The sequence below is a fragment of the Ranitomeya variabilis genome, chromosome 2 (genome assembly GCF_051348905.1).
Source record: "Ranitomeya variabilis isolate aRanVar5 chromosome 2, aRanVar5.hap1, whole genome shotgun sequence".
Lineage (NCBI taxonomy): Eukaryota > Metazoa > Chordata > Amphibia > Anura > Dendrobatidae > Ranitomeya > Ranitomeya variabilis.
The window spans coordinates 265,532,339-265,560,008 of NC_135233.1; the positions used below are offsets into that span (position 1 = coordinate 265,532,339).

Genomic DNA, 27,670 nt, shown 5'->3' on the forward strand with positions numbered 1-27,670 from the left:
CCGTGACGTTCCAGCGATATCCATATGATATCGCTGTGTCTGACACGCAGCAGCGATCAGGGACCCTGCTGAGAATCATACGTCGTAGCAGATCGTTTGGAACTTTCTTTCGTCGCTGGATCTCCCGCTGTCACCGCTGGATCGTTGTGTGTGACAGCGATCCAGCGATGCGTTCGCTTGTAACCAGGGTAAACATCGGGTTACTAAGCGCAGGGCCGCGCTTAGTAACCCGATGTTTACCGTGGTTACCATCGTAAAAGTAAAAAAAAAACAAACCGTACATAATTACATTCCGGTGTCTGTCCCCCGGCGTTCTGCTTCTCTGCACTGTGAGCGCCGGCCGGCCGGAAAGCGAGCACAGCGGTGACGTCACTGCTGTGCTTTCTGGCTGGCACAGACAGTGGAGAGAAGCAGAACGCCGGGGGACAGACACCGGAATGTGAGTATGTACTGTTTGTTTTTTTTAACTTTTACGCTGGTAACCACGGTAAACATTGGGTTACTAAGCGCGGCCCTGCGCTTAGTAACCCGATGTTTACCCTGGTTACCTGGGGCCCTCGGCATATTTGGTCGCTGGAGAGTTGTCTGTGTGACAGCTCCCCAGCGACCACACAACGACTTACCAACGATCACGGCCAGGTCGTATCGCAGGTCGTGATTGTTGGTAAATCGTTATGTGAGACAGTACCCTAAGTCACGTGGGGTACTTGTCAGACAAACTAGTCTGCGGCAGCTTCTCCCTGCCCTGGAGTGACAGATTTCTCTCTGCTTACTTATATACGATATAGAAAGTAAAGCAGGAAAAAAGCAAAAAAAGAGAAAAGAAAAAGAAAAGGTTTTGTAATTCTATTTCTATAACCATTTTTTCTCTATACGCCACATACACTATTGGACAAACTATGTGTGTGTGTGTGTGTGTGTGTGTGTGTGTGTATGTGTGTATGTGTGTGTGTGTGTGTCTTGAGCTCTATTGCATGCTTCATCTGTGTGCAATTTTAATACTAGACAATCACCTCCATGGATTGGTAGGCTGAGAGTGGTTGTTTCATCAGTATTTTGCACCTGTGTTACCTCCTTTAGTTAGGGGGTCCGCCATATTCTGTTTGTGCATTTTCCTTTCTGACCTTGGCTGGTAAATACCATTGCCTTTTTGCTATGTCTATAATAGAATTATTTAGGGAATTTTCCTTTTATTGTCCTGGCTGTGCTTTTTATTTCTCTCTTGGTTCTCCTACCTCTTCTCATTCCTTCAGTGTATCTTTCACTAACTCTTGTTATACTATGGGGAGTTCCTCAGGGTTTAATCCTAATCCAATATATGTATTCCAGAACGTTCAACATGGAAAACGCAGCCTTAGGTTTCACCAACTATTACAACTGAGCGCGGGAAGTCCACCAAAGAAATGTCAGGGGGCTTGTCTAACAAGCAAGAACAGTCAAAATTCAAGGTTTTAAAAGATTCAACTAGGCATTTTACCTCCATCTAATTTTCATACTTACTGGTCCAGGAGATCAATGTTGTTCCCTGTACAGTTTTCACTTAGAATAGAGTTAATGACGCTGTCTGGGTCTTCAGAGGCGTTTGATTGCACAACATCCAGTGCCAGCTCAGGAGGCTTGCTTGGATTTAGGTTTTGATCAGCGAACGTTTGCAACTGTAGAACTGGATCGTCAATAACTTCTTGAACTGAATCCCTAGAGAAAGACAAAAGTAAGTCATGAGATTCTTCAGAGCCCATTTCGCACATAATAACTAAACCCCCACTACTACTTCAACCAGCTGTCCTCCTTACCCAAGATGTGAAGATGGTGGACTAACAGTGACAATCTGTGCTGGATCTAGTGTATAAATGGAAGCATCTGAGGTGCCCTCTCCAGGACTGATGATCTCATGGATCTCTAGCATGTTATCAATAGATACCTGAGGGCTTGGAGAGGAATAGCGTACCTATGTAAAAAAAAGTAAGGTGTCATTAAGGTGAAGGGAAAAAATATATATATATAAATATATAAGTCAATCATAACTTAAAATATGGAGGAAGGAAGACAACACCCCCCTCACAAAATACTAACATCTCCACTGTGAGAAGGACATGCTTTAGGCTTACAAAAATTACATTATTAGGTAGAGGAATAAACAAGCACACATTCCTGATCACAAGTGGATATTCCATTATTAATTACATTTGCTATAAATCTTAAATGGAATCTCAGTAGGATCATCCCTCCTGAGCTGTCTATACGGGCATGGAGGTCACAGGAAGCTGAATAACATACAACAGCAGATCCTGAAAAATTGCCCTTGAATAATAGGTAAAAAAAAAACAAAAGAACCCCCCCATAATTTATTAAGTTCTATATGGTGGACAGCTCACCTCTTCCTCCACACGCTTTGGTTTTCCTAATACATGCCGACTGTATTTTGGCGAAGGAGATTGAGTTGGCTCCAGAGTTAACTGTCTGCAAGCAAAGCAAAAGGAAACATAAAAGGCCCTGCCTGCACCACAGAGAAGAAACCTGTACAATGCCAGCTCAGGGCTTATAGGTGTGTGGAAAGTATACCATGAAGTTAGAAAGAAAATGTACACATTTATAAAAAGGGCATACATAAGAGGTTATAGTATTAGGGGGTGTGCACATACCAAGACCACAGCCTTTTTCTTTTTTTTAAGGCAGCACATTGTTTTAGAAAATGTATTCAAAGTTATGCTTTAAATCTCACCATTTGCTGAATGACTATAGCACAAAATCCTAATAATACATTTAAGTTTGTGGGTGTAACGTGAAAAAAAATGTGAAAAAGTTCACTGGGTATGAATACTTTTTCTAGGCACTGTATGTATGATATATATGTGTGTGTGTGTGTATGTGTGTATATATATATATATATATATATATATATATATATATATATATATATATATATATATATATATATACACCGTATTTTCCGGATTATAAGGCGCACCGGATTATAAGGCGCACTTTCTATGAGCGCCTTATAAGCAATCTTGTTTCATATATAAGGCGCACTGGATTATAAGGCGCAGCACATTACCGTTAAATAAACCATTGCTCAGACTGCAAGTCAAAATTTATTACACTTTTTAACAATAACTTGCAACTGGTTCAGCTGTAATTGCAAATCAAAACGTTTACCGTACTTTTTCAGTTCATTCCTCCACCAGAAATCCATCAAATCCGTCATCTTCAGTGTCGGAGTTGAACAGTTGGGCGATTTCGGAATCAAGCATGGGGTCCTCCTCTTCATTATCCGAGTCGGTCTCGTTGCTGCTGCTAGGCTCTTCAGTGGTGATTCCAGCCTTCCTGAAAGCTCTGATGACACTGGAGACTGATACATTCTTCCAGGCATCCACGATCCACTGGCACATAGTGGCATAACTCGCACGGCGTTGCCTCCCTGTGTTGGTGAATGTGTGGTCACCTTCTGTCATCCAATGCTCCCATGCAGCTCGCAATTTAACTTTAAATGACCTGTTGATGCTGATATCTAGCGGCTGGAGCTCTTTGGTTAATCCACCAGGGATGACAGCAAGCTCCGAATTAGTTTTCTTCACTTGGGCTTTGACAGTATCGGTCACGTGGGCGCGCATCGAGTCACAGACCAATAGGGATGGGGATTTGTGAAAAAAGCCACCCGGTCTCTTGACGTAGACCTCCCTCAGCCACTCACTCATCTTCTCCTCATCCATCCAGCCCTTTGGGTTAGCCTTAATGATGACACCAGCAGGAAAATTTTCTTTAGGCAAAGTCTTCCTCTTGAAAATTACCATGGGTGGTAGTTTCTGGCCATTAGCCTGACAAGCGAGAACTACAGTGAAAGATGACTTCTCATTTCCTGTGGTACGTATAGATATCGTACTGGTCCCTGTTTTCTCAACAGTACGGTTTACGGGGATATCTAAAGTGAGGGGAACCTCATCCATGTTAATAATGTGTTCTGGCTGGATATTCTTTTCATTTATCTTGGTTATGCAGTAGGTGCGGAAAATGGCCAGCTTCTCTTCATAATCCTTTGGTAATTGCTGGCACACAGTAGTTCTGGTGCGAATGGAGAGATGACGCCTTTTCATGAAACGAAAGCACCATGAAGGACCTCCTCGAAAGTCCTTGATCTCCATGTCACGTGCTAAAGCAGTGGCTTTGAGTCGAATAGAGACAGTGGAGACGCTTCTACCTGCGTTTCTCTGTTCCATAACCCACTGTTCTATTTTGTCCTCCAACTGTGGCCACCTTGCTTTGTTTCCTCGGAAACTCAGTTTGGTCTTCTTTACTTGGCGGAGGGCATCTTCTTGTTTTCTCCACTTACGCACCATGGATTCATTAATGTTGAATTCTCTTGCAGCTGCCCTATTTCCATGCTCTACTGCATAACTTGTAGCTTTAAGCTTGAAACCTGCATCATAAGCATGTCTCTTAACAGGAGGCATTTTTTGGGGTAGTGGGTATAGTTAACGCTAAAGCACAGATATATTGCAAGTATCACTCAGTGTGGCTCCTGACTACGGTGGCCGTAATGCTCAATCCATTTATGGATACTGTAAAAACCCAAGTGAAGAACCCTGACGAAGAGGTGCGTCCCACCTCGAAACGCGTTGGTTGAATCTGACCCTTCGCTGCTTCCGTAGCTAGTGACGTCACTGCCAGGTCGAGCGGCCGACTGATATCGGCCACCGTCCTGTTTCTTGCGTGCATCCAGTGTCGCTACCGGCCGGGGCGCCTCTGGCTCTGCACTGCCCACACCTCCTCCGTCCTACCCGCTGATCCGGAGCGGCGCAGCAACCCTGCACGCCGGTCACATCCACCCTGCGGCCAAAGCATCTCTTCCGCCCCACCTGCTGTATAGGAACGTCACGGGACCCCTGCATGCCAGCCTCATCAACCCTGCGGCTGAAGTAGGTAATCCTCTACCCTTAAGCAGGTAGATGTGAGTAAATATTAATACTGTTGGAGCTAGATTGTGCTGTGGAACCAGGTGCCAATTAGGGGCGTAATATAAGCGTGCACTTTATTTGTACTTTCACTTTCACTTCGGGCCCGCAGCCAGTTGGTCTTATATATACCAATAGGGTATTCATGCACTAGTAGCCTCCTTAGTGGGGCGGTTATAGCGCGGTATTTTTTTGTGTTTGTCCAAGTGAAGAATAAATTCATAGGCGCACGGGGGGGAGGAGCATGGTGGTGCTGTGGTATGCCGCCGCCGACCCCTGCCGCCCACGATAGAGGTAAAGGATCCTGTATGAACCTCTCTCTTTACTGTTGGGTTCATATATAAGGCGCACTGGATTATAAGGCGCACTTTCTATTTCTGAGAAATTCTCAACATTTTATGTGCGCCTTATAATCCGGAAAATACGGTATTATATATATTTATTCCCCCCCCATCTGTGCCGATGTAACTTAGATAAATCTGCCCCCCTTACACATATCCACCTAAGTATGCCCATCAAGACTCTAGTTACCCTCCGGCTCGCTTCCAGTATAGCTCTGCTATTTCTCCTCCACTGGCATAAGAGTATTCTAGATTTAGAAATCACTGTTCATCAATTCACTGTATAGTCCTTTAAAGTGGCCTGTCAGTCCAATTTTATCCTTGGCTATCTACATCGTTTGATTATTTCCAGCAGAGACTAACAGTCCTCCATAGCGCTCTGCCTGCACAACAAAAATTGGACAGCTAACACGATGTGAAACTGTGACTGATATTCTGTTGATGCACATGGCAGAAGATAATCCTCTGCCATGTGCATCAACAGAGCAGCATCTGCATCATTAATCTGTCAGATGGTTACAGCTATGTGAAACTAGAAGCACAGAGGAGCAGACGGAGATAAGCAAAAAAAAGTTCAAGAAAGAATCTTCATTTTGCAGTTTGCGTGTATATTAACAATTTAAGGCATACAATAAAGTATTTCAGTAATAGAAATATATTCTGGCACTCACCCTTTTGCTTTTAATACATAAAAGTACTCTATATTTTGTGCACATACAGTGGCTGGATAACAAAGAGACCATACAAAGGATTTTTGTGGATATTGTCCACGCTGCTGAAGAAATGGAAATCCGGACGCATTGATGAAAAGGAATGGTGGTTTTATTCAAGGCATTTCGAAGTCTATATAACAAAGAGCACAGATCGCCTACGTTCAATTCACATGTTATTCAGACTCTCTGTGAGGTTTGTAATCCCACCTCTAAATGTTCATGAAATAAAAGAGGACTTTTATGGAATAAAAATCACAAGAGTGAGTGCTGTGGATTATTTTCTTATTTTGAAGTGTAACTACATGTTGTTTAGCTTCAATTTTCAAGGGAACCTGTTATCAGGTTTTTCCCATAGAAACATACAATCAGATAGAAAAAATGTACATCAGAACCTTATAGATCAGAAAACATATCACATTTATGGTAATAATAAAAACATTTTAATATAATAAAAACAAATATAAATTAAATAGTCTATATTATCTCTCAATCCAATGGGTGTTCAAAATATATATACATCCTGCTAGTACCATACTATTTATTTATACATAATATCATATATAGAAAAGATCACTGACAGGGCGTGCACTTATTAAATCATGACTTGGAGAGCGTTCTCAAGCACGTCACCTGCAATGGGACGTAGTGCCAACTCACACGTACGTTTCGGCACAATGCCTTCCTCTGTGACCATAATAAGGTATTTTTTGGCATCTGCAGACTGGATTGGGGACTTGTCTTTTTACAGCATTCCAGTATGCTGTAAAAAGGACCTAATGGTACTGGCAGTACTTCATATGGGAAAAAACTGGTGACGGGTTCACTTTAACATTTTAGTACTTCTCTACATTCTACACTAATTTTCCACAACTTGGTACATTTGCTCTTAAATTAATCCCAATATTATAGACAAATATAACAAAAAATGTTGCAAAAATACAACGCAAGGAAAAAAAAGGCAATATTATCATTTATATGACCATATCTATGAAAATACAGAAAGAGCAAAAAACAGCTAATGACGTAATAAATAAGGGAAAAGGACATTTCAAAAGCAAAAAAATTACTTGGATATACCTTTTCCTGTTTGGTGCCAGCACAATATTGCCCCTCATTAAGCTCAGGATGAATCCAAGCAGCTAGAAACAGATGGAAAACAACTGAACAGATTAGATACTAGCCTGTGATACCATAAAGTAGCTTTTGTTAAAGGGAATGTGTCAGTAAGATTAACCCCCCAAACTGCATATATGGGCAAGTGCGTCTTTGAACACCAAATCCTTCAAAAGCTTTACAACTTATCTGTTGCAGCATCTCACAGTAATTAGCATTTTAATGTTTAAGAATATTAGATATTAAGGCCATAGGGTTAAAAACTGAGACACTTATTAGTGAGTAATGGTCACACACAATGTCAAGCCACACCATAACTTTGTGCTGCCACCACCAGCAAGAACGGCTTAAGTCACCTTTGACAGAAGCTTTTGCTGCTGGCTGTGTCTTCTCCTTAGTGAAGATACTTCTTTCCAGAGATCTCGGTTTTCTCTACAAAAATTGTATTAAAAGAAGGCAAATTTATTGTAAGCATAAAATGGTAAAAATATAAAAGCAAACAAAAACCGCTGTCTTTTCGCTAGGATTGTGCATTGATCATGTGGGTTTAAATCCCACCAAGGAAAACATCTACAGTTTGTATGACCTCTCCATGCTAGCGGGGAGCACCTCCAAAGACATATTGATAGGAAATGCAGATTGTAGACTGTGAGCCTAATGGGGACAGCAATGCTGATGTCTGTAAAGCGATTTGGTTCTATAAACGAACATACAATAGATAAATCACCAGACCTGATGACGGCACAAGTAGAGGTAGACCTTGAAAGCCATTAGATAATCTGTATATACACATCTATGAAGGAGAGCTCAATCACTGATATCATGAGGAGCAGGGGATAAACAGATTTATGAGACACAAGTTGATTTTTAAATTTTGCACAAGGATGGCCACAGTATCGCAAAGTACGGGTCGGCTGGTTTTGGAGGGGTGAAAAATATCTTTCATGGTGAGTTTTCCAATTGAAGACTTAGTTAAAAACGGTCTGCGGTAAATGTCCTACAACTAAATGTATGCAACGTTCCTCTGATCCGGCCCGGCAGGAAAAGGCTGCACATGAATGAACAGATCAATTATAAAAAGGAAGATTGTGTATCGAACAATTCGGGGAGAGGTGATTAATCAAGGATGGCATTTCATATGCTTGAGTAAAAGATGTGCCAAATTCACTAAGACGGGCAAGCCAAAATGGCATGTTTTATGGAGTTTTTTGCCCATTTTTTGTTTTCTTTTATTGAAGGCTACTTGCAAGTACCCAAGATTTGACAATACAGACAAGTCAACAAATGCTCATCTCTGACAGTGCCGTAAGCATATTCCAAGAAGGAGCTTACAGGAATGTACAGTAGTCCATCTATCAGATATACAACAGTTACATCATCACAAATACCTCAATCAGAAGCAGAGGGTGACCACATCGCTTCACAGAGCAGCCATTATACCTGTATGCACAGCTCATCTTCAGGGAATTAGTCACCAACAAGCCGTCTACAATCTCTTCCAGTACACAGATATCAGAATGAGACATCGCAGTGGATAGCGTAATGCTGGACACTAGTCACACCACATCCCAGGAACTTCGGAGAGCAACTCCTGTTTTTCCACACACTACATTTTCATAGGAAATTATGATGGTTTAACATTTTTTTTCCCCTTGAAAAAGAGAAGGCATTTCCCTTATCCATCTCATAGCTGTAGCTTTCCTGGGGAAAGTCCTATCACAGTGCGGCCATAATTCGTCATTCATAATCTTCAAGCAAAGAAATCTCTGGTTGTACAATGAGCCATGACAGTACTATCCACTGTCTCAGTCAATGGCATTACAACCAATTTGCTCCAGTTTATTTGAAGACTAGAATAAACTCTAAACCGATTAGTCAATTCTATTCTTCCAGGTAAAGATTGGTCCAAGGGTGACAGGAACAAAACAAGGTCATGCATACGACCCTACTTTGTCCATTCTATCACCAAAATCAATGCCTTATACTAGTATATATTATCCAATTCTCAAGGCAACTGGTCCTGTCGCCAAGGGAAACTGCATCAGCGACAAGGAGAAGCCCTGTCGAGACCCTTCTTCTAGATTGAAATAGAGCCAATAAAGCTGACTAATACACTTACCTTTGGGCGCAGTCAGACAGCCGTACAAATGGTAAATTGTTCTGTACAGTCCAAATTAGAAAATTGTTTTTGAATGTTTCTGTTATTTGAAGATTGTTAACAAGAGCACTTCCCTCATGGTGTGAATCCCACCATTTTGGCTAAGAAGAGGGTACTAGCCTACTGCTACTACAGGTCCTCTTTCCGTGTACCCTTTAACAGTTGGTGTTATTGTATTAGGCTTCTTTTACACATACCGGGGTTTTTGTGGCCTGTTATTGCGGGCCTTATCAAAGCAATTTTCACAGTCTGCCACAATAACAGACCGCAAAAAGCTTGCGGATCGCAGTTTTTCGGGCTTCCAATACTAAGGAAATAGTATTGGGAAAAAAAAAAAAACGCGTTCCGCAAAACCGGAAGTCACGGTGCACCTCAAAAACAAGCTTCCGTTGTTTTTGTGGCCCCTTTGATTTTCAATGGGGGCCATGTCCGTAAGCCGTGAAAAAGATCGAGCAGGCTCGATCTTTTTTCACGGCCCTAAATACGGCGCACCGTGAAATTATTGCGGCCCAATAGAAATCTATTGAGTCTAAAAAAACAGGCTGCAAAACAACGGTATGTGTAAAAGAAGCCTTACCCAGAATTTGTGCTTTTTTGTATACGAACTCGGGATGATCCAAAAGGAACTCCCCAATCATTTTATCTCGTTTTAATCTTCTTGAAAGCCCTGTGATTAGGACATATTGCTGCTGCATACTGACGGGTATGTGGAGACAGGGGATGTGAGGGGGTTTAAAAGGTATGAATAAAATTAGCTCTTCACACAGATTGTACTTCCTTCAACTAGGTGCTTATCAGGCTTGAGTCATATCCTTTGCTTGCAAATAGTTTCCTCAAGAACTCAGGGACAGATATAAATCAATTGATCCTTGGGAAAATTAGTAGGCCACGCACGGAGGTGACAGCTAGTGATAAAAATAAAGCTGTTTGAATCCACCTCCTTTCAATAGGTCTTGATGGATAAAAAATCTCAGTCCACAAAAATAGTCAAATCTAAACCATTAACACAGACAGAACGGAATGTAGAAGTAAAGTGTAGGCCATAATTGTCGTGATTAATTTCCTCAAAAAAGTTTATCAATGAATCACTAGAACCTTCCCAGATAACCTGGCGCCGTAGGACCAGGCCCACCCTCACCCTACCTTGAGTTAAAAAAAAAAATATATACATGTCAGACTCCTCTCAATAGACACATAGATTTGTATAGCTAGGGGCAAACCTGGACCCCATGGCTGTACCCCAGATCTGAAAGTAAAATTGTTGATCATAAGTAATTATGTGTTAAAATAAATTTGATGCAATATTGAATAAACTCAATTTGTGCTTCAGTGTATTCCTCCGTTTTGTTCAAAAAGTGATGTTGATGTTTTGTTTTTATCTCGTTTTCCACTAGCACGTTCGTACTATAAGAGAAAGTATTTTAGCCATTTGCATTTTCAAAAGTGCAGCAGTACCATAGTTTTTACTCCGTATTCATTACAATTTCTCACGGGTCAGCACACAGGGCCCGTTGGTTTGCCAGCAACTATCAGCACACATTTATGTTTTCGGCGGACGTCGCAATGCGTCGTTTAGGAGAAAAAACAAAGTTGTCTGCAGGATGCGTTTTTTCCCCATAGACTTACATTACCGACGCATTGCAACGTATCGCCACACGTCGCAACCGTCGTGCGACGGTTGCATCGTATTTTGGTGCACCGCTGCCACAAAAAAACATTACATGTAACTTTTTTTTGTGCGTCGAGACCGCCTTTTTTGACAGCGCATGCGCGGCCGAAACTCCGCCCCCTCCTCCCCAGACCTTGCAATGGGGCAGCGGAAGCGTCCTAAGACTGCTTCCGCTGCCCACGTCGGGCATTTTTTTCACAGCGGCCCCGTACCGACGCTAGTGTGAAAGCAGCCTAAGTTAACGTGGAATCCATCTGCCACATACCGTCTCATATTTTCCAGCATAGTATCCATATTGCTTTGCACATGTTTAAGATCTTGCAACTCCGTAACTATTTTCTGTAGATCTTCCTGAGCGAGATTAGGATCGTCCGCCTTCACTGGAGGCATCTAAAATACAAATAAAGTCCAGAAGTATTAATCCACTGACTAAGTATAACAACTTGGTATGTTAGGAAAATGAAAATGCTACGCTAAAATGTTAAGACCAAAAATAGGGATTTTTGTGTGTACTCACCGTAAAATCCTTTTCTCCGAGCTCCTCCCCTGCAGTATACACCCTCATGCTGGCTTCCAGAGACCCAGTTCAGTGCAAAAGCAGTAGGAGATTAATAACAGTACAATACCTAACAGTGTATAACATGTCGAAGAAAGTCAGGAACCAAAAAGGTAACAAGCCATAAGGCTAACAGGGTGGGTGCTGTGTCCCCCAATGAGTGGCTCGGAGAAAAGGATTTTACGGTGAGTACACACAAAAATCCCTATTTCTCCTTCGCCACATTGGGGGACACAGGACCATGGGACGTCCCAAAGCAGTCCCTGGGTGGGAAACAAAAACAACCAAATAAACTCCGTGTACCAACTGACTATAAATGCGCTACGGCCGCTTGCAGAATACGTCTGCCAAGGGCTGCATCCGCAGAAGATTGAATATGGACATTGTAGTGCTTTGAAAAAGTATGCAGGCTGGACCACGTTGCGGCCTTGCAAACCTGCTCCGCCGTCGCCTGGTGCCGGATGGCCCAGGAAGCACCCAACGACCGAGTAGAGTGTGCTCTAATCCCCGCCGGGACAGGTCTGGCCCTGACCCGATAGGATTCTTCGATAGCAGACCGAATCCATCTGGCTATCGTGGCCTTAGACGCAGCTAAACCCTTTCTGTGACCCTCCGGGAGAACAAAGAGGGAGTCCGATTTGCGGAAATGAGCAGTTCTGGAAATGTACCTCCTGAGGGCCCGTACCACATCCAGGGTATGAAGGGCCTTTTCGACCCTGTGTTTTGGCTGTGGGCAGAAAGAGGGAAGAACGATGTCCTCATTAAGGTGGAAAGATGAGACCACCTTAGGGAGAAAGTCTGGAGATGGGCGTAGAACAACCTTGTCCTGGTGGAAGGCAAGGAAAGGCGCCCGGCAGGATGAAGCGGTCAATTCTGAGACCCGTCTGATAGATGTCACTGCCACAAGGAAGGCAACCTTCCAGGAGAGGACAGGTAGCGGTACGTCCTGAAGAGGTTCAAACGGAGGTTCCTGAAGAACGCTCAGGACCAAATTGAGATCCCAGGTCTCTACCGGCATTCTGTAGGGGGGTACCACATGGGAGACCCCCTGAATGAAGGTCCTGACCTGCAAGTTGGCAGCGATCTTACGTTGAAACAACACGGATAGAGCTGAGATCTGACCCTTGAGGGAACTCAGTGCCAGGCCGGAATCCAAACTGGACTGCAGGAAATCCAAAATGGAAGGAATAGAGAAAGTAAGCGGAGGGCGACTTCGGAGCCTGCACCACGAGAAGTAGGCCTTCCAGGTGCGGTGGTAGATGCGAGCGGAAGACATCTTGCGAGCTTTGATCATGGTGGGAATGACCTGCTGAGAGAAACCAGCTTGGGTTAGAATCCAGGTTTCAACAGCCATTAAACGTAGGGCCCCTGAGCTCTGGTGGAAGATCGGCCCTGGGTGAAGCAGATCTAGGCGGTCTGGTAACCGCCAGGGAACGTCGGATACGAGCGAGCTGAACGAGTTCCGCGTACCATGCGCGACGTGGCCAATCCGGGGCAACAAGGATGACCTGAACCCCCTCCGTCTTGATTTTCCGGATCACCTTCGGTAGTAAGGGAAGCGGAGGAAACACGTACGGAAGTTGGAACCGATGCCACGGGTATATCAGTGCGTCCACCCCGATGGCCTGGGGATCCCGAGAACGTGCTATGAAGTTGTGAACTTTGGCGTTCAGTCTGGACGCCATCAGATCCACGTCCGGGGTTCCCCAGCGAAGGCAGATTTGCCGGAAAACTTCTGGATGAAGTTCCCACTCCCCCGAGGCAAGGCCCTGACGGCTGAGAAAATCCGCCGCCCAGTTCTCGACGCCCGGAATGTGCACCGCGGAAATGATAGAGTGGCTGGCCTCGGCCCAACGAAGAATGTGGGAGACTTCCTGCATCACCGCCCTGCTGCGGGTACCCCCTTGATGGTTTATATACGCCACGGCTGTGACGTTGTCCGATTGAACTCGAACTGGCTGACCCGCAAGCAGGGGGTGGCAGCGTCTCAGGGCGAGTCTGATCGCTCGAATATCCAGAATGTTTATAGGGAGCCTCGACTCCCGAATCGTCCAACGCCCCTGGGCAGAGTGGTGTAGGAAAACCGCTCCCCAGCCGAGGAGACTGGCATCGGTAGTTACCACCAGCCAGCGGATCGGGAGGAAAGACTTCCCCTGGAGGATAGATGATCCCAGAGTCCACCATGTGAGGGCTTGCCTGATCCGTGGTGACTGAGGGCATGGGCGATCGAGGGATAAGGGACTCCTGTCCCAGATGTCCAGCAGAGCCTGTTGTAAGGGGCGGAGATGGAGTTGAGCGAAGGGAACAGCTTCTATTGCGGCCACCATCTTTCCCAGGATCTTCATGGCAAAACGGATGGACCGGGGGCAAGGGTGACAGAGCGTCCGAGCTCCCTGCTGAAGCTCTTGGGCCTTGGACCGAGGAAGTAAGACCAGTCCCCTCGATGTGTCCAAGATCATGCCTAGGAATGAAATCAGTCGGGCAGGAATGGGAGAGGACTTGTCCGAGTTGATTAGCCAGCCCAGGCGCGAAAGAGAATCCAAGGTAATGCAGACGCTTGCTTCGCAGGCCTGATAAGACGGACCTTTTATGAGGAGGTCGTCTAAGTATGGCAACACGACCACTCCTCGAGAGTGAAGGATAGCCATGACAGCCGCCATGACTTTTGTAAATACCCTGGGCGCCGTGGCGAGACCGAAGGGTAAGGCTGTGAACTGAAAGTGGTCCTCCAGGATGGTGAAACGGAGGAACCTTTGATGTGGCGGGAAGATTGGGATGTGAAGGTAAGCATCTTTGATATCTATTGATGCTAGGAACTCCCCTCTTTCCATAGAGATGACGACCGATCGGAGAGCTTCCATCCTGAAGTGCCGTACTTTTACGTACTTGTTTAGGAGCTTCAGGTCCAAAATGGGGCGTACCGTCCCGTCCTTTTTTGGCACGACGAAGAGGTTCGAGTAGAAACCTCTGAATCTCTCGTGTTCCGGAACCGGAACAATGACCCCGCTTTGGCGGAGGGATTCGATGGCGCAGTGAAGGGCGCAAGACTGAGCTCCCGAACTTGGGAGACGAGAGGGAAAAAACCGTGTCCTCTGGAGGGGAGGCGGAGAATTCTAGTTTGTAGCCAGACGACACCAGATCCCTGACCCATTCGTCATGGACGACGGAGAGCCAGACGTGCTGAAAAAGAAGCAGACGTCCGCCTACTTTGGAGGTGTCAACTGGAATAGACCCCGAGTCATTGTGAAGTGAATCTGGCAGGCCTGGACCCTCTGGTTCTGGGTTGCCTAGGCTTTCCTCGCCAGGACTGATTCGGCCTGAAGGAAGGTCGAGAGTCCCTGTCTGAGCGAGCAGATCGTTCTGATCTGGATGAGGGGCAGAATTGGACCAGAATGGGCTACTGCGAAAGGGCCGAAAGCGAAAATATTCTTGACGCTGAAAAGCAGCTTTGGGCCTGTGTTGCGGGAGGAACTTGCGCTTTCCTCCTGTAGCGTCGGAAATAAGCTGGTCTAGCTTTTCTCCGAAAAGACGCCCGCTCTGAAAGGGAAGGGAAATCAGAGACTTTTTTGAGGAGGAATCTGCGCGCCACTCTCTGAGCCAGATAGCTCTCCTAATGGTGATGGCGTTTGAAGCTGCAGTTGCTGCACAGTCCGCCGCGTCGAGGGACGCATACATCACATAATCTCCAGCCATGGCGATTTGTTTGGCCAGGTCGCCACCTCAGGCGGAAGTTCCTGTTCCTGAATGGATTTTGCGAGGGCATCCGCCCAGTAAACCATTGCCTTGGCAACCCAAGCTGCAGCGAAGGAGGGAGATAGAGAGGAACCCGAGGCTTCGTACACTGAGCGAGCTAGGGAATCTAGCTGGCGTTCTGTGGGACTCTTAATTGAAGCACCGTCTGGAACGTATAGGAGAGTTTTGGTTGCCAAGCGTGAAACCGGAGGATCTACTAGTGGAGATTACGTCCAATCTTTAACAAGATCTGCGGAAAAGGGATACTTCAACTCCAGAGCCTTTTTGCCTGTAAAACGCTTATCCGGATGCTCCCTGTGTCGCCTGACTATATCCAGGAAATCTGGGTGAGAGGCGAACGTCTTATGGGAACGCTTGTTTCTCATAAAGGAAACGGAATGGTCCGGGGCGGAATTAGAATCATCGTCCACTTTTAGTGCATGATTGACTGCCTCAATGAGGGAGTCGACAGTAGACCTAAACTCCGGAGCATCCGGGTCTAAGGATACATCAGACTCATACTCAGTCGTGATCGCTACGGGCCCCTAGAGAGGGTGAGCGAGAAGTGGAGCTACCAGAGGCTGATTGGTGTGACGAGTGCTCAGGGGAGGTAGTGCGGATCTGTTTTCTGGATGACCGTGCCTCCTTCCGGTGAGAGCGGCCCCTGCTGGCCGACGATTCCCCTGTTACGGAGGGATCTCTTAACCCAGGAAAAACAGGGCCCCGCTCCCCAGAGGGGTCCTGAAGGGATTTAATCGCTTTGGCTAGCGAATCCACAGACTATGACAGGGACGCCACCCACTCCGGGGGACTAGATACACTGGGGTCGGTAGTGGCGGAGGGCTCCTGGGCACCTGGGGCATCGCAGGCTGAGCAGAGGGGGGAACTCTGAGGCCGAGGAAGAGGAGCCTGGCAGGTGGTACATGCAGAAAAAAAGGTAGTATGCACCTTAGTGGTCTTTCTGGTCCTTGACTGGGACATGGTGTACGCTAAAGTAAGAGATAGTGCACAGGTAGGGCCTGTAAGCTGTGGAAGCGAGGGCGACGCTGCAAGGGAGAACCTAACGTAGTCTCCTTACCCGTGGTCCTGTGTCCCACAGAGAGGGAGAGCGGCGGTGCTGGTGGAGCGACAGCCAGCGGACAGGGCGCTGCACGTGGAGGAGCGCAGCCGGCAGTCAGAGCGCTGCACGTGGAGCTGCGGCGTGCAGAGAGAAGAAAGATGGCCGCCGGGGGTTGATGAAGGTAATCTCGCAGAGAGCGAGAAGCGCCAGGACCGGGGGACGGAGCCGCCGAATGACGCAAAAAAGGGGGCGGAGCCTATCGGGAACCGGCCTGCTAGGCCGAAGCCGGGGACTAAATTTGCGGGGCCGAGGAGCGCCGGCCCCTAGGGGGAGACCCTGAAAAGGTAGAGGAGCCCTCCGGAACCGCTGGGACGAGTGACCCTCCCCCAAATGTTATGGCACTTACCCCGACAGAAGGGGAGAAACGCAGAGAAGCTTGCTGCATCAGCGGTGATAGATTTTTCCCAGGATCTGGTGAGCTGTGCCTGGGGGATTAGGACGGTGCAGGGTTGGAGGAAGCCTCTATCCACCATCCCCATAAAAGGGGGGGTGGAGCGTAACAGTCCGCCTCCTTCCATCATCCGCTTTCTCAGTGGTGATGCAGTGGGGGCTGCACGGACGCCACAATGCAAGGTGCCTCTGAACAGCCGAGGTAAAACCTGGTGGGCAGGGCAAAAAGTCCGGCAATAGGCCTGGCTGCAGAAGAGGATACTGGAGGTGACACACCAGTGCTCGTCTGATAAGGGATGGGGGAGATCGGTGCCCTTGAAGGGGCCCGTCGCCCCTAAAATCAGCTCAGGCAGTGGCATCCCACGTTGCAGGAGAGGATACGGAGAGGTAAAACTCCCGTGCTCGCCTGTTGTTGGTTCGGGGGAGATCGGAACATGAAAGAATCCGTCGCCCCCTTCGTCCGGGATAGAAAGTTTAAATCCAGTGTGCCTCCTACGGACACTAAGCTTGAACTGGGTCTCTGGAAGCCAGCATGAGGGTGTATACTGCAGGGGAGGAGCTAACTCTTTTTTGTCTCAACTTAGTGTCAGCCTCCTAGTGACAGCAGCATAACACCCATGGTCCTGTGTCCCCCAATGTGGCGAAGGAGAAAAGGAGATTTTTGTGTACTCACCGTAAAATCTTTTTCTCCGAGCCAATCATTGGGGGACACAGGACCATGGGTGTTATGCTGCTGCCACTAGGAGGACACTAAGTAGATAAAAAAGATTAACTCCTCCTCTGCAGTATACACCCCTTCGCTGGTTACAATTTCAACCAGTTCGGTAGTAAAGCAGTAGGAGCATGAACCAAAGACAAACTATGTCAACAAACCAAGAAGTAACAACAAGCCAAACAGGCTAACAGGGTGGGTGCTGTGTCCCCCAATGATTGGCTCGGAGAAAAAGATTTTACGGTGAGTACACAAAAATCTCCTTTTCTCCTACGCCTCATGGGGGGACATAGGACCATGGGACGTACAAAAGCAGACCCTGGGTGGGAAGCAATATGCTAATACCCCATGTACCACTGGCGTGCGGCTAAGAAACTGCCGCTTGCAGAATGCGCCTGCCAAGGGCGGCGTCTGCAGAAGAGAGAGAATGGATGTGGTAATGCTTGGTAAAAGTGTGCAAACTGGACCATGTCGCAGCCTTGCAGTGCTGACGTCTGGTGCCGAACGGCCCACGAGGCGCCCACCGACCGGGTAGAATGGGCCTTGATCCCAGCTGGGACAGGAACACCTTTGGCACGATAGGATTCTTCAATGGCGGAACGAATCCATTTTGCTATAGTAGCCTTTGAAGCGGGAGAACCCTTCCTTGGCCCCTCTGGAAGTACAAACAGGACATCAGACGTGCGGAAGGGAGCCGTCCGCGAGACGTACCGACGAAGAGCCCTTACCACATCAAGAGTGTGCAGAGCCTTTTCAATGCGATGGACTGGTGCCGGACAGAGTGAAGGCAGAACAATCTCCTCATTGAGGTGAAAAGAAGATACGACCTTGGGCAGAAAAGCGGGAGAAGTCCTCAATACTGCTTTGTCCGGATGAAAATTTAGAAACGGAGGGCGGCAGGAGAGTGCAGCCAACTCCGAAACCCGTCTGATGGACGTAATGGCCACTAGGAAAACTACCTTCCAGGAGAGGAAGGTCAGGGAAACGTCCTGTAGTGGTTCGAAGGGAGTCTCCTGGAGAGCTCCGAGAACTAAATTAAGATCCCACGGATCCAAGGGCATCTTGTAGGGAGGCGCCACGTAGGAGACTCCCTGGAAAAAAGTCTTCACCGGCAACCTATTGGCAATCTTTCGCTGGAAAAGGACTGACAAGGCCGAAACCTGACCCTTTAGAGAGCTAAGGGCAAGTCCTGACTCTAGTCCAGACTGAAGGAACTCCAGTATGGTAGGGATAGAAAATACCAGGGGAGATCGTCCCTGTGCGTCGCACCATGAGAAAAAAATTCGCCAGGTACGGTGGTAACTGCGCATGGAAACAGGTTTCCTAGCTCTGATCATGGTGGAAGACACCTTGGGAGTGAAACCCGCTTGGACTAGAATCCAGGATTCAACGGCCAGGCCGTAAAAGACAAGGCCCCTGAGTTCTGGTGGTAAAATGGGCCCTGTGAGAGAAGATCCACGCAATCTGGAAGGCGCCAGGGGGCGTCGGCGACCAGCTGGACCAGTTCCGCGTACCATGCCCGGCGCGGCCAGTCCGGTGCGACGAGAATCACTGGTACCCCTCTGCCCTGATCTTCTTGATGACCCTCGGTAGCAGGGGAAGAGGGGGAAAAATGTACGGGAGACGAAACTGGTGCCAAGGCAAGACCAGGGCGTCTGCTCCGATGGCCCGTGGGTCGAGTGACCGAGCAAGGAACTGTGTTGTTCAATCTGGATGCCATGAGATCCACATCCGGGGTCCCCCAGCGGAGACAGATCTGCTGGAAAACCTCCGGGTGAAGGGACCACTCGCCCGAGGCGAGGCCCTGGCGGCTGAGGAAGTCCGCCGCCCAATTCTCCACCCCTGGAATGTGGATCGCCGAGATGGGCGAATGATTGGATTCCGCCCAGTGCAGGATGTGGGATACCTCGAGCATAGCCGCTTTGCTGCGGGTTCCCCCTTGACGGTTGATGTACGCCACGGCCGTGGCGTTGTCGGACTGAATCCTGACTGAGTGACCCGCCAGAAGGTGGTGAAACTGGAACAATGCTAGTCTGATAGCTCGTATCTCCAGGACATTGATGGGAAGACGAGACTCTCGAGCTGACCACCGCCCCTGAGCTGTGTGATGTTTGAAAACCGCCCCCCAGCCTATAAGGCTGGCATCGGTGGTCACCACCAGCCACTGCATAGGGAGAAAGGATCTTCCCTGGGTTAGGGAGGTGTTGTGATTCGGTTCGTGGGCTCCCCCGGTGGTCTCTTGTGGTACTAGGTGTCCTGCAAGCTTTGCCTTCTCAGTTCACCTGTTCCTATCAGGATGTGGGAGTATCCTATTTAACCTTGCTCCTCAGTCATTCTAATGCTGGCCATCAATGTATCCAGAGTGATTCTGTTGCATGTTCCTGCTCCCAGTTTTCTGCTCAGCTAAGTTGGACACTTTAGTCCTTAAGTCTATTTTTGTATGTTTTGTCCAGTTTGCACTTATGTGAATCTCTGCAGCTGGAAGCTCTTGTTGGGCTGAAATTACCACTCCAGTGGCATGAGTTGTCACATGAGTTAAGGTAATTTCAGGATGGTGTTTTGAAGGGTTTTGCAGCTGACCGCGAAGTCCTCTGTTGTATCTTTCTGCTATTTAGTTAGCGGGCCTCTCTGTGCTAAATCTGCTTTCATACTACGTGTGTCTTTTCATCTGCTCTCACCGTTATTATATGTGGGGGGCTGCTATCTCCTGTGGGGACATTCTCTGGAGGCAAGCCAGGACTGTGTTTTCTTCTACCAGGGGTAGTTAGTTCTCCGGCTGGCGCGCGGCATCTAGAGACAACGCAGGAATGCCCCCTGGCTACTTCTAGTGTGGTGTGTAGGTTTAGCATCGCGGTCAGCTCTAGTTTCCATCACCCGAGAGCTTGTCCGTTTATTCTATGCTTCTGATGTTTCCTTGCCATTGGAAACCATAACAGGGAGGACTTCGACGTCCACCACCTGAGGGTCTTTCTGACCCGTGGGGGCAGGATGAAGCGGCGGTCGAGGGAGGACGGATTGCCGTCCCACGCCGACAGTAGCGCATGCTGGAGGGGACGAAGGTGGAGTTGCGCGAATGGAACCGCCTCCATGGCAGCTACCATCCGCCCGAGAACGCGCATGCTGAATCGGATGGAGTGGGAGGCTGGACGGGAAAGACTCCGAGCACCCTGCTGCAAGGCCAAGGCCTTGTCGTGAGGGAGGATCACCAGACCGCGAGAAGTGTCCAGAATCATCCCGAGAAAAGAGATCCGCTGAGCCGGAATCGGAGAGGATTTCTCGAAGTTTATCTTCCAACCCAGGCGAGAAAGAGTATTCACTGTGAGGGCGACGGACTCCACGCAGGCTGGGTAAGAAGACCCTTTTATCAGTAGGTCGTCCAAGTACGGAAGTACCACCACTCCCCTGGAATGAAGAATGGCCATGGCAGCCGCCATGACCTTCGTGAAGACCCTGGGAGCGGTGGCGAGACCGAAAGGCAATGCCACAAATTGGAAGTGCTCTCCGTGACAGGCGAAGCGGAGGAACTGTTGATGCGGAGGGAAAATTGGGATGTGGAGGTAAGCATCCTTGATGTCTATGGACGCCAGGAATTCTCCTTTTTCCATGGACGCGACCACAGATCGGAGGGATTCCATCCTGAAGTGACGGATTTTTACAAATTTGTTTAGCAGTTTTAGGTCCAGAATCGGACGGAGCGAACCGTCCTTCTTCGGGACCACAAATAGGTTCGAGTAGAACCCCTTGAACCTTTGGTCTAGGGGAAATGGAATGCTGACTCCGTCCCCTAGAAGTACCCGTATGGCCTGAAGAAGAGCTGTTGACTTTGATTTTGGAGGGCAAGACTGGAAGAAGCGCGTCGGGAAGGGGGGAAGAAAATTCTATTTTGTATCCGGTGGATACCAGTTCCCTGACCCATTCGTCGGAAATGACTGAGAGCCAGGTCTGGCGGAACAAAAAGTAAACGCCCTCCTACCCTGTTGGTGCCCCCCGGAAGGCGCAAGGAGTCATTGCGTGGAGGATCTATGGGATATGGATCCCTTGGGCCCGGGTGGTCTCGGTCTGGGTTTCCAATTTCGGTTAGGTCTGTAAGAGACCTGGGAGCCTCGGCCACCGCGCGGGTCTTGTCCTGATGCGGAAGTAGAGGAAGTGGAAGACCAGTTGGTATTGTTACGAAAAAGCCGAAATCGGGATTGTTGTTGATACCGAAAAGGCTGGGTAGGCTTTTGTTGGGGAAGAAATTTGCTTTTTCCCCCGGTGGCATCTGAGATCATTTGGTCTAGCTTTTCTCCAAACAAACGACCAGCCTGGTAGGGCAGAGATGTCAAAGAGCATTTGGAGGCAGAATCTGCTCGCCAATCCCTGAGCCACAGGGCTCTTCTAATGGAGATTGCATTCGCGGCTGCCTGTGCCGCGCAATTGGCTGCATCTATTGAGGCATTGACTAAGAAGTTCCCCGCTTGGGCTATCTGGTTAGCCAGGTTGACCGCTTCTGGAGGTAGATCACTAACTTGCATGGTCGCGGAAAGCGACTCGGCCCAAGCGACCAAAGCCTTTAGCCACCCAGGAGGCAGCGAAGGATGGGAAGAGGGAGGCTCCTGTGGCCTCAAAGACGGAGCGAGCCAGATAATCAATCTGGCGATCAGAGGGGTTCTTAACAGAGGAGCTGTCTGACAGGGATAGGATGGTCTTGGAAGCGAGATGTGACACAGCAGGGTCGACTGAGGGGGACTGCAGCCAGTCCTTGATTAGGTCCTGAGAAAAAGGATATTTGGCCTCTATGGGCTTTTGACCCATGAAGCGTTTATCGGGACGATCCCTATGTTTTTGTATTATTTCCTTGAACTCAGGATGAGTGACAAAAAAACTTTTGGACACGTTTAGTCTTTTTGAACGACACCACGTGTTCGGGCGTAGATACGGATTCCTCGTTCACCTTTAGGGTCTGGTTAGCCGCCTCTATGAGAGAGTCGAGTGTCTCTTGAGAGGAAGAGGATTCCTGAACGTAGGAATCGTCGGACTCATATTCAGAATCGTCGCCTGGAGAAGGGGACCGGGAAGCAGAGGTTGCCGACGCTGAAAAACCAACTGGCCCGTGGTCAGGGGATGAAACATGGACCCGTTTTCTGGGACCCCGAGAAGGAGGAGATAAAGTACGCCCTCTGCTGGTGGACGGATCCTGTCATGTTCCCAATGGCAGGGAATTAAACACATAACACGGGCAAAAACAGGACGAGCTCTAGGGTGATGGAACCTGAGCTGACCGCGATCCTGAACCTCAACAGTCAACTAACAGCAGCCGGGGAACGTTCCTGGGGGGACTCTAGACGTCTCGCGCCAGCCGGAGATCTAGCTACCCCTATCAGAAGAATCACAGACCTATCTTGCCTCCAGAGAAATATTCCCACAGAAATAGCAGCCCCCCACATATAATGACGGTGAAATGAGAGGAAGGCACAAACGTAGTTATGAAAACAGATTCAGCAAAATGAGGCCCGCTTAAGCTAGATAGCAGAGGATACAAAAGGTGAACTGCGCGGTCAGCTTAAAACCCTTCAAAATACCATCCTGAAATTACTTGAACTCATGTGCCAACTCATGGTACATGAGTGGTAATTTCAGCCCACTAGAGCAACCAGCAGCAGAGAATTACATATCTGCAAGCTGGACTAAAAACATGAAAGCAAACATGAAACAGGGAAATCCAGACTTAGCTTGTCTTGAAGGCCTAGGAGCAGGTAGCAAAGGTAACAGAGACACACTGATACATTGATAGCCGGCAAGGGAATGACAGGAAAGCCAGGTTAAATAGGAAACACCCAGCCTCTGATGGACAGGTGGAAACCAGAGACCGCAACCCACCAAAGTCACCCAGTACCAGTTGTAACCACCAGAGGGAGCCCAAAAACAGAATCCACAACAGTACCCCCCCTTGAGGAGGGGTCACCGAACCCTCACGAGAACCCCCAGGGCGATCAGGATGAGCTCTATGGAAGGCGCGGACCAAATCAGTCGCATGAACATCAGAGGCGACCACCCAGGAATTATCCTCCTGACCATAACCCTTCCACTTAACCAAATACTGGAGTTTACGTCTGGAAACACGAGAATCCAAGATCTTCTCAACAACATACTCCAATTCTCCCTCCACCAGCACCGGAGCAGGAGGCTCAACCGAAGGAACAATGGGCACCTCATACCTCCGCAATAACGACCGATGGAACACATTATGAATAGCAAACGATGCTGGGAGATCCAAACGAAAAGATACAGGGTTAAGAATCTCCAAGATCTTATAAGGACCGATGAACCGAGGCTTGAACTTAGGAGAAGAGACCTTCATAGGGACAAAACGAGAAGACAACCACACCAAGTCCCCAACAAGAAGTCGGGGACCCACGCGGCGACGGCGATTAGCAAACTGCTGAGTCTTCTCCTGAGACAACTTCAAATTGTCCACCACCTGATTCCAAATCTGATGTAACCTGTCCACCACCACGTCCACTCCAGGACAATCCGAAGGCTCCACCTGACCAGAGGAAAAACGAGGATGAAACCCCGAATTACAAAAGAAAGGAGAAACCAAAGTAGCAGAACTAGCCCGATTATTAAGGGCAAATTCGGCCAGTGGCAAAAAGGCAACCCCGTCATCTTGATCAGCAGAAACAAAACACCTTAAATAAGTTTCCAAGGTCTGATTAGTTCGCTCCGTCTGGCCATTCGTCTGAGGATGGAATGCAGACGAGAAAGACAAATCAATGCCCATCTTAGCACAAAACGTCCGCCAAAATCTAGACACAAACTGGGATCCCCTGTCAGAAACGATATTCTCCGGAATCCCATGCAAACGAACCACGTTCTGAAAAAATAAAGGGACCAACTCAGAGGAGGAAGGCAACTTAGGCAAGGGTACCAAATGAACCATCTTAGAAAAGCGGTCACACACAACCCAGATAACGGACATTTTCTGTGAGACAGGGAGATCTGAAATAAAATCCATGGAAATGTGCGTCCAAGGCCTCTTCGGGATAGGCAAGGATAACAACAACCCACTGGCCCGAGAACAGCAAGGCTTAGCCCGAGCACACACTTCACAAGACTGCACAAAGGTGCGCACATCTCTTGACAAGGAAGGCCACCAAAAAGACCTGGCCACCAAGTCTCTAGTACCAAATATTCCAGGATGACCAGCCAACACAGAAGAATGGACCTCGGAGATGACTCTACTGGTCCAATCATCCGGAACAAACAGTCTTTCTGGTGGACAACGATCAGGTTTATCCGCCTGAAACTCCTGCAATGCACGTCGCAAGTCTGGGGAGACGGCGGACAATATTACCCCATCCCTAAGGATACCAGTAGGCCCAGAGTCTCCAGGAGAGTCAGGCACAAAACTCCTGGAAAGAGCATCTGCCTTCACATTCTTCGAACCTGGCAGGTATGAAACCACAAAATTGAAACGAGAAAAAAACAACGACCAACGAGCCTGTCTAGGATTCAGACGCCTGGCAGACTCAAGGTAAATCAGATTTTTGTGATCAGTCAAGACCACCACACGATGTCTAGCACCCTCAAGCCAATGACGCCACTCCTCAAATGCCCACTTCATGGCCAAAAGCTCCCGATTACCCACATCATAATTGCGCTCGGCGGGCGAGAATTTTCTAGAAAAGCACGCACATGGCTTCATCACCGAGCCATCGGAACTTCTCTGTGACAAAACCGCCCCCGCTCCAATCTCGGAAGCATCAACCTCAACCTGAAAAGGAAGTGAAACATCCGGTTGACATAACACAGGAGCAGAAGAAAACCGGCGCTTAAGTTCCTGAAAGGCCTCCACAGCCGTAGGAGACCAATTAGCAACATCAGCACCCTTTTTAGTCAAATCAGTCAAAGGTTTAACAACACTGGAAAAATTAGTAATGAACCGACGATAAAAATTAGCAAAACCCAAGAACTTCTGAAGACTCTTAACAGATGTAGGTTGTGTCCAGTCACAAATCGCCTGAACCTTGACGGGATCCATCTCAATAGTAGAAGGAGAAAAAATGTACCCCAAAAAAGAAATCTTCTGGACTCCAAAGAGACATTTTGAGCCCTTCACAAACAGAGAATTGGCCCGCAGGACTTGAAACACCTTCCTGACCTGTAGAACATGAGACTCCCAGTCATCAGAAAACACCAAAATATCATCCAAATACACAATCATAAACTTATCCAGATATTCACGGAAAATATTGTGCATAAAGGACTGAAAGACTGAAGGAGCATTAGAAAGTCCAAAAGGCATTACCAAATACTCAAAATGGCCCTCAGGCGTATTAAATGCGGTTTTCCACTCATCACCCTGCTTTATCCGCACAAGATTATACGCACCGCGAAGATCTATCTTAGTGAACCACCTAGCCCCCTTAATGCGAGCAAACAAATCAGTCAATAATGGCAATGGATACTGATATTTGACTGTAATCTTATTCAGAAGGCGATAATCTATACAAGGCCTCAGGGAACCATCTTTTTTTGCCACGAAAAAAAAACCTGCTCCCAGAGGGGACGAAGATGGACGAATATGTCCCTTTTCCAAGGACTCCTTAATATAATTCCGCATAGCAGTATGCTCTGGCACTGACAGATTAAATAAACGACCCTTAGGGAACTTACTGCCAGGAATTAATTCTATAGCACAGTCACAATCCCTATGAGGAGGGAGCGAATTGAGCTTAGGCTCCTCAAAAACATCCCGATAGTCAGACAAAAACGCAGGGACCTCAGAAGGAGTAGATGAAGCGATTGAAATCAGAGGTGCATCATCATGAACCCCCTGACATCCCCAGCTTAACACAGACATTGTTTTCCAATCCAGGACTGGATTATGAGTTTGTAACCATGGCAGACCAAGCACTAGTACATCATGTAAATTATACAGTACAAGGAAGCGAATCACCTCCTGATGAATGGGAGTCATGCGCATGGTCACTTGTGTCCAGTACTGCGGTTTATTCATAGCCAATGGTGTAGAGTCAATTCCCTTCAAAGGAATAGGAACTTCCAGAGGCTCCAGACTAAAACCGCAGCGTTTGGCAAATGACCAATCCATAAGACTCAGGGCAGCGCCCGAATCCACATAGGCATCGATGGAAATGGATGACAGTGAACAAATCAGAGTTACAGACAAAATGAACTTAGACTGCAGAGTACTAATGGCAAAAGATTTATCAACCTTTTTTGTGCGTTTAGAGCATGCTGATATAACATGAGCTGAATCACCACAATAAAAACACAATCCATTTTTCCGCCTATAATTTTGCCGTTCACTTCTGGACTGAATTCTATCACATTGCATAGTCTCAGGTGCCTGTTCAGAAGACACCGCCAACTGGTGCACAGGTTTGCGCTCCCGTAAACGCCGATCAATCTGAATGGCCATAGCCATAGACTCATTCAGACCTGTAGGCGCAGGGAACCCCACCATAATATCCTTAATGGCCTCAGAAAGACCATCTCTGAAGTTTGCAGCCAGGGCGCACTCATTCCACTGAGTAAGCACCGACCATTTCCGAAATTTTTGACAATATACTTCCGCTTATCATGCCCCTGAGAGAGGGCTAATAAAGCCTTTTCAGCCTGAATCTCCAGGTTAGGTTCCTCATAGAGCAATCCCAGTGCCAGAAAAAACGCATCCACACTGAGCAATGCAGGCTCCCCTGGTGCCAATGCAAATGCCCAATTCTGAGGGTCGCCCCGCAGGAAAGATATTACAATCTTGACCTGCTGAGCAGGGTCTCCAGAGGAGCGAGATTTCAAAGAAAGAAACAATTTGCAATTGTTCCTGAAATTCAGGAAGGTAGATCTATCTCCAGAAAAAAACTCTGGAATAGGAATTCTAGGTTCAGACATAGGAGTGTGAACAACAAAATCCTGTATGTTTTGAACTTTTGCAGCAAGATTATTCAGGCTGGAAGCCAAACTCTGGACATCCATGTTAAACAGCTAAGGTCAGAGCCATTCAAGGGTTAAGAGGAGGTAAGAAGCAGCTAGACAGCAATTAAGGGCTAGGCAGCAAAACTCTGAGGGAAAAAAAAAAAAAATTCCCTTCAACACTTCTTTTTCTCCTGCTTCAGCCCAAACAATTAACACTTTGTGGGCCGGCTATACTGTCATGTTCCCAATGAGAGGGAATTAAACACATAACACGGGCAAAAACAGGACGAGCTCTA

The 27,670-nt window shown here is 47.7% G+C and overlaps 1 protein-coding gene across 1 annotated transcript in view; it reads right to left on the reverse strand.

Annotated features, from left to right (window-relative positions):
* LOC143805479 (heat shock factor protein 3-like) overlaps positions 1-27,670 on the reverse strand; it is a 63,647-nt gene that overhangs the window by 20,490 nt on the left and 15,487 nt on the right. Inside the window, exons 4-9 of the mRNA XM_077284899.1 lie at positions 11,212-11,336; positions 7,476-7,551; positions 7,084-7,145; positions 2,376-2,460; positions 1,794-1,948; positions 1,501-1,695 (exon numbers count right to left, since the gene is read on the reverse strand). Of these exons, the coding sequence (XP_077141014.1) occupies positions 1,501-1,695; positions 1,794-1,948; positions 2,376-2,460; positions 7,084-7,145; positions 7,476-7,551; positions 11,212-11,336 (698 nt within the window). The remainder of the gene's footprint in view (positions 1-1,500; positions 1,696-1,793; positions 1,949-2,375; positions 2,461-7,083; positions 7,146-7,475; positions 7,552-11,211; positions 11,337-27,670) is intronic.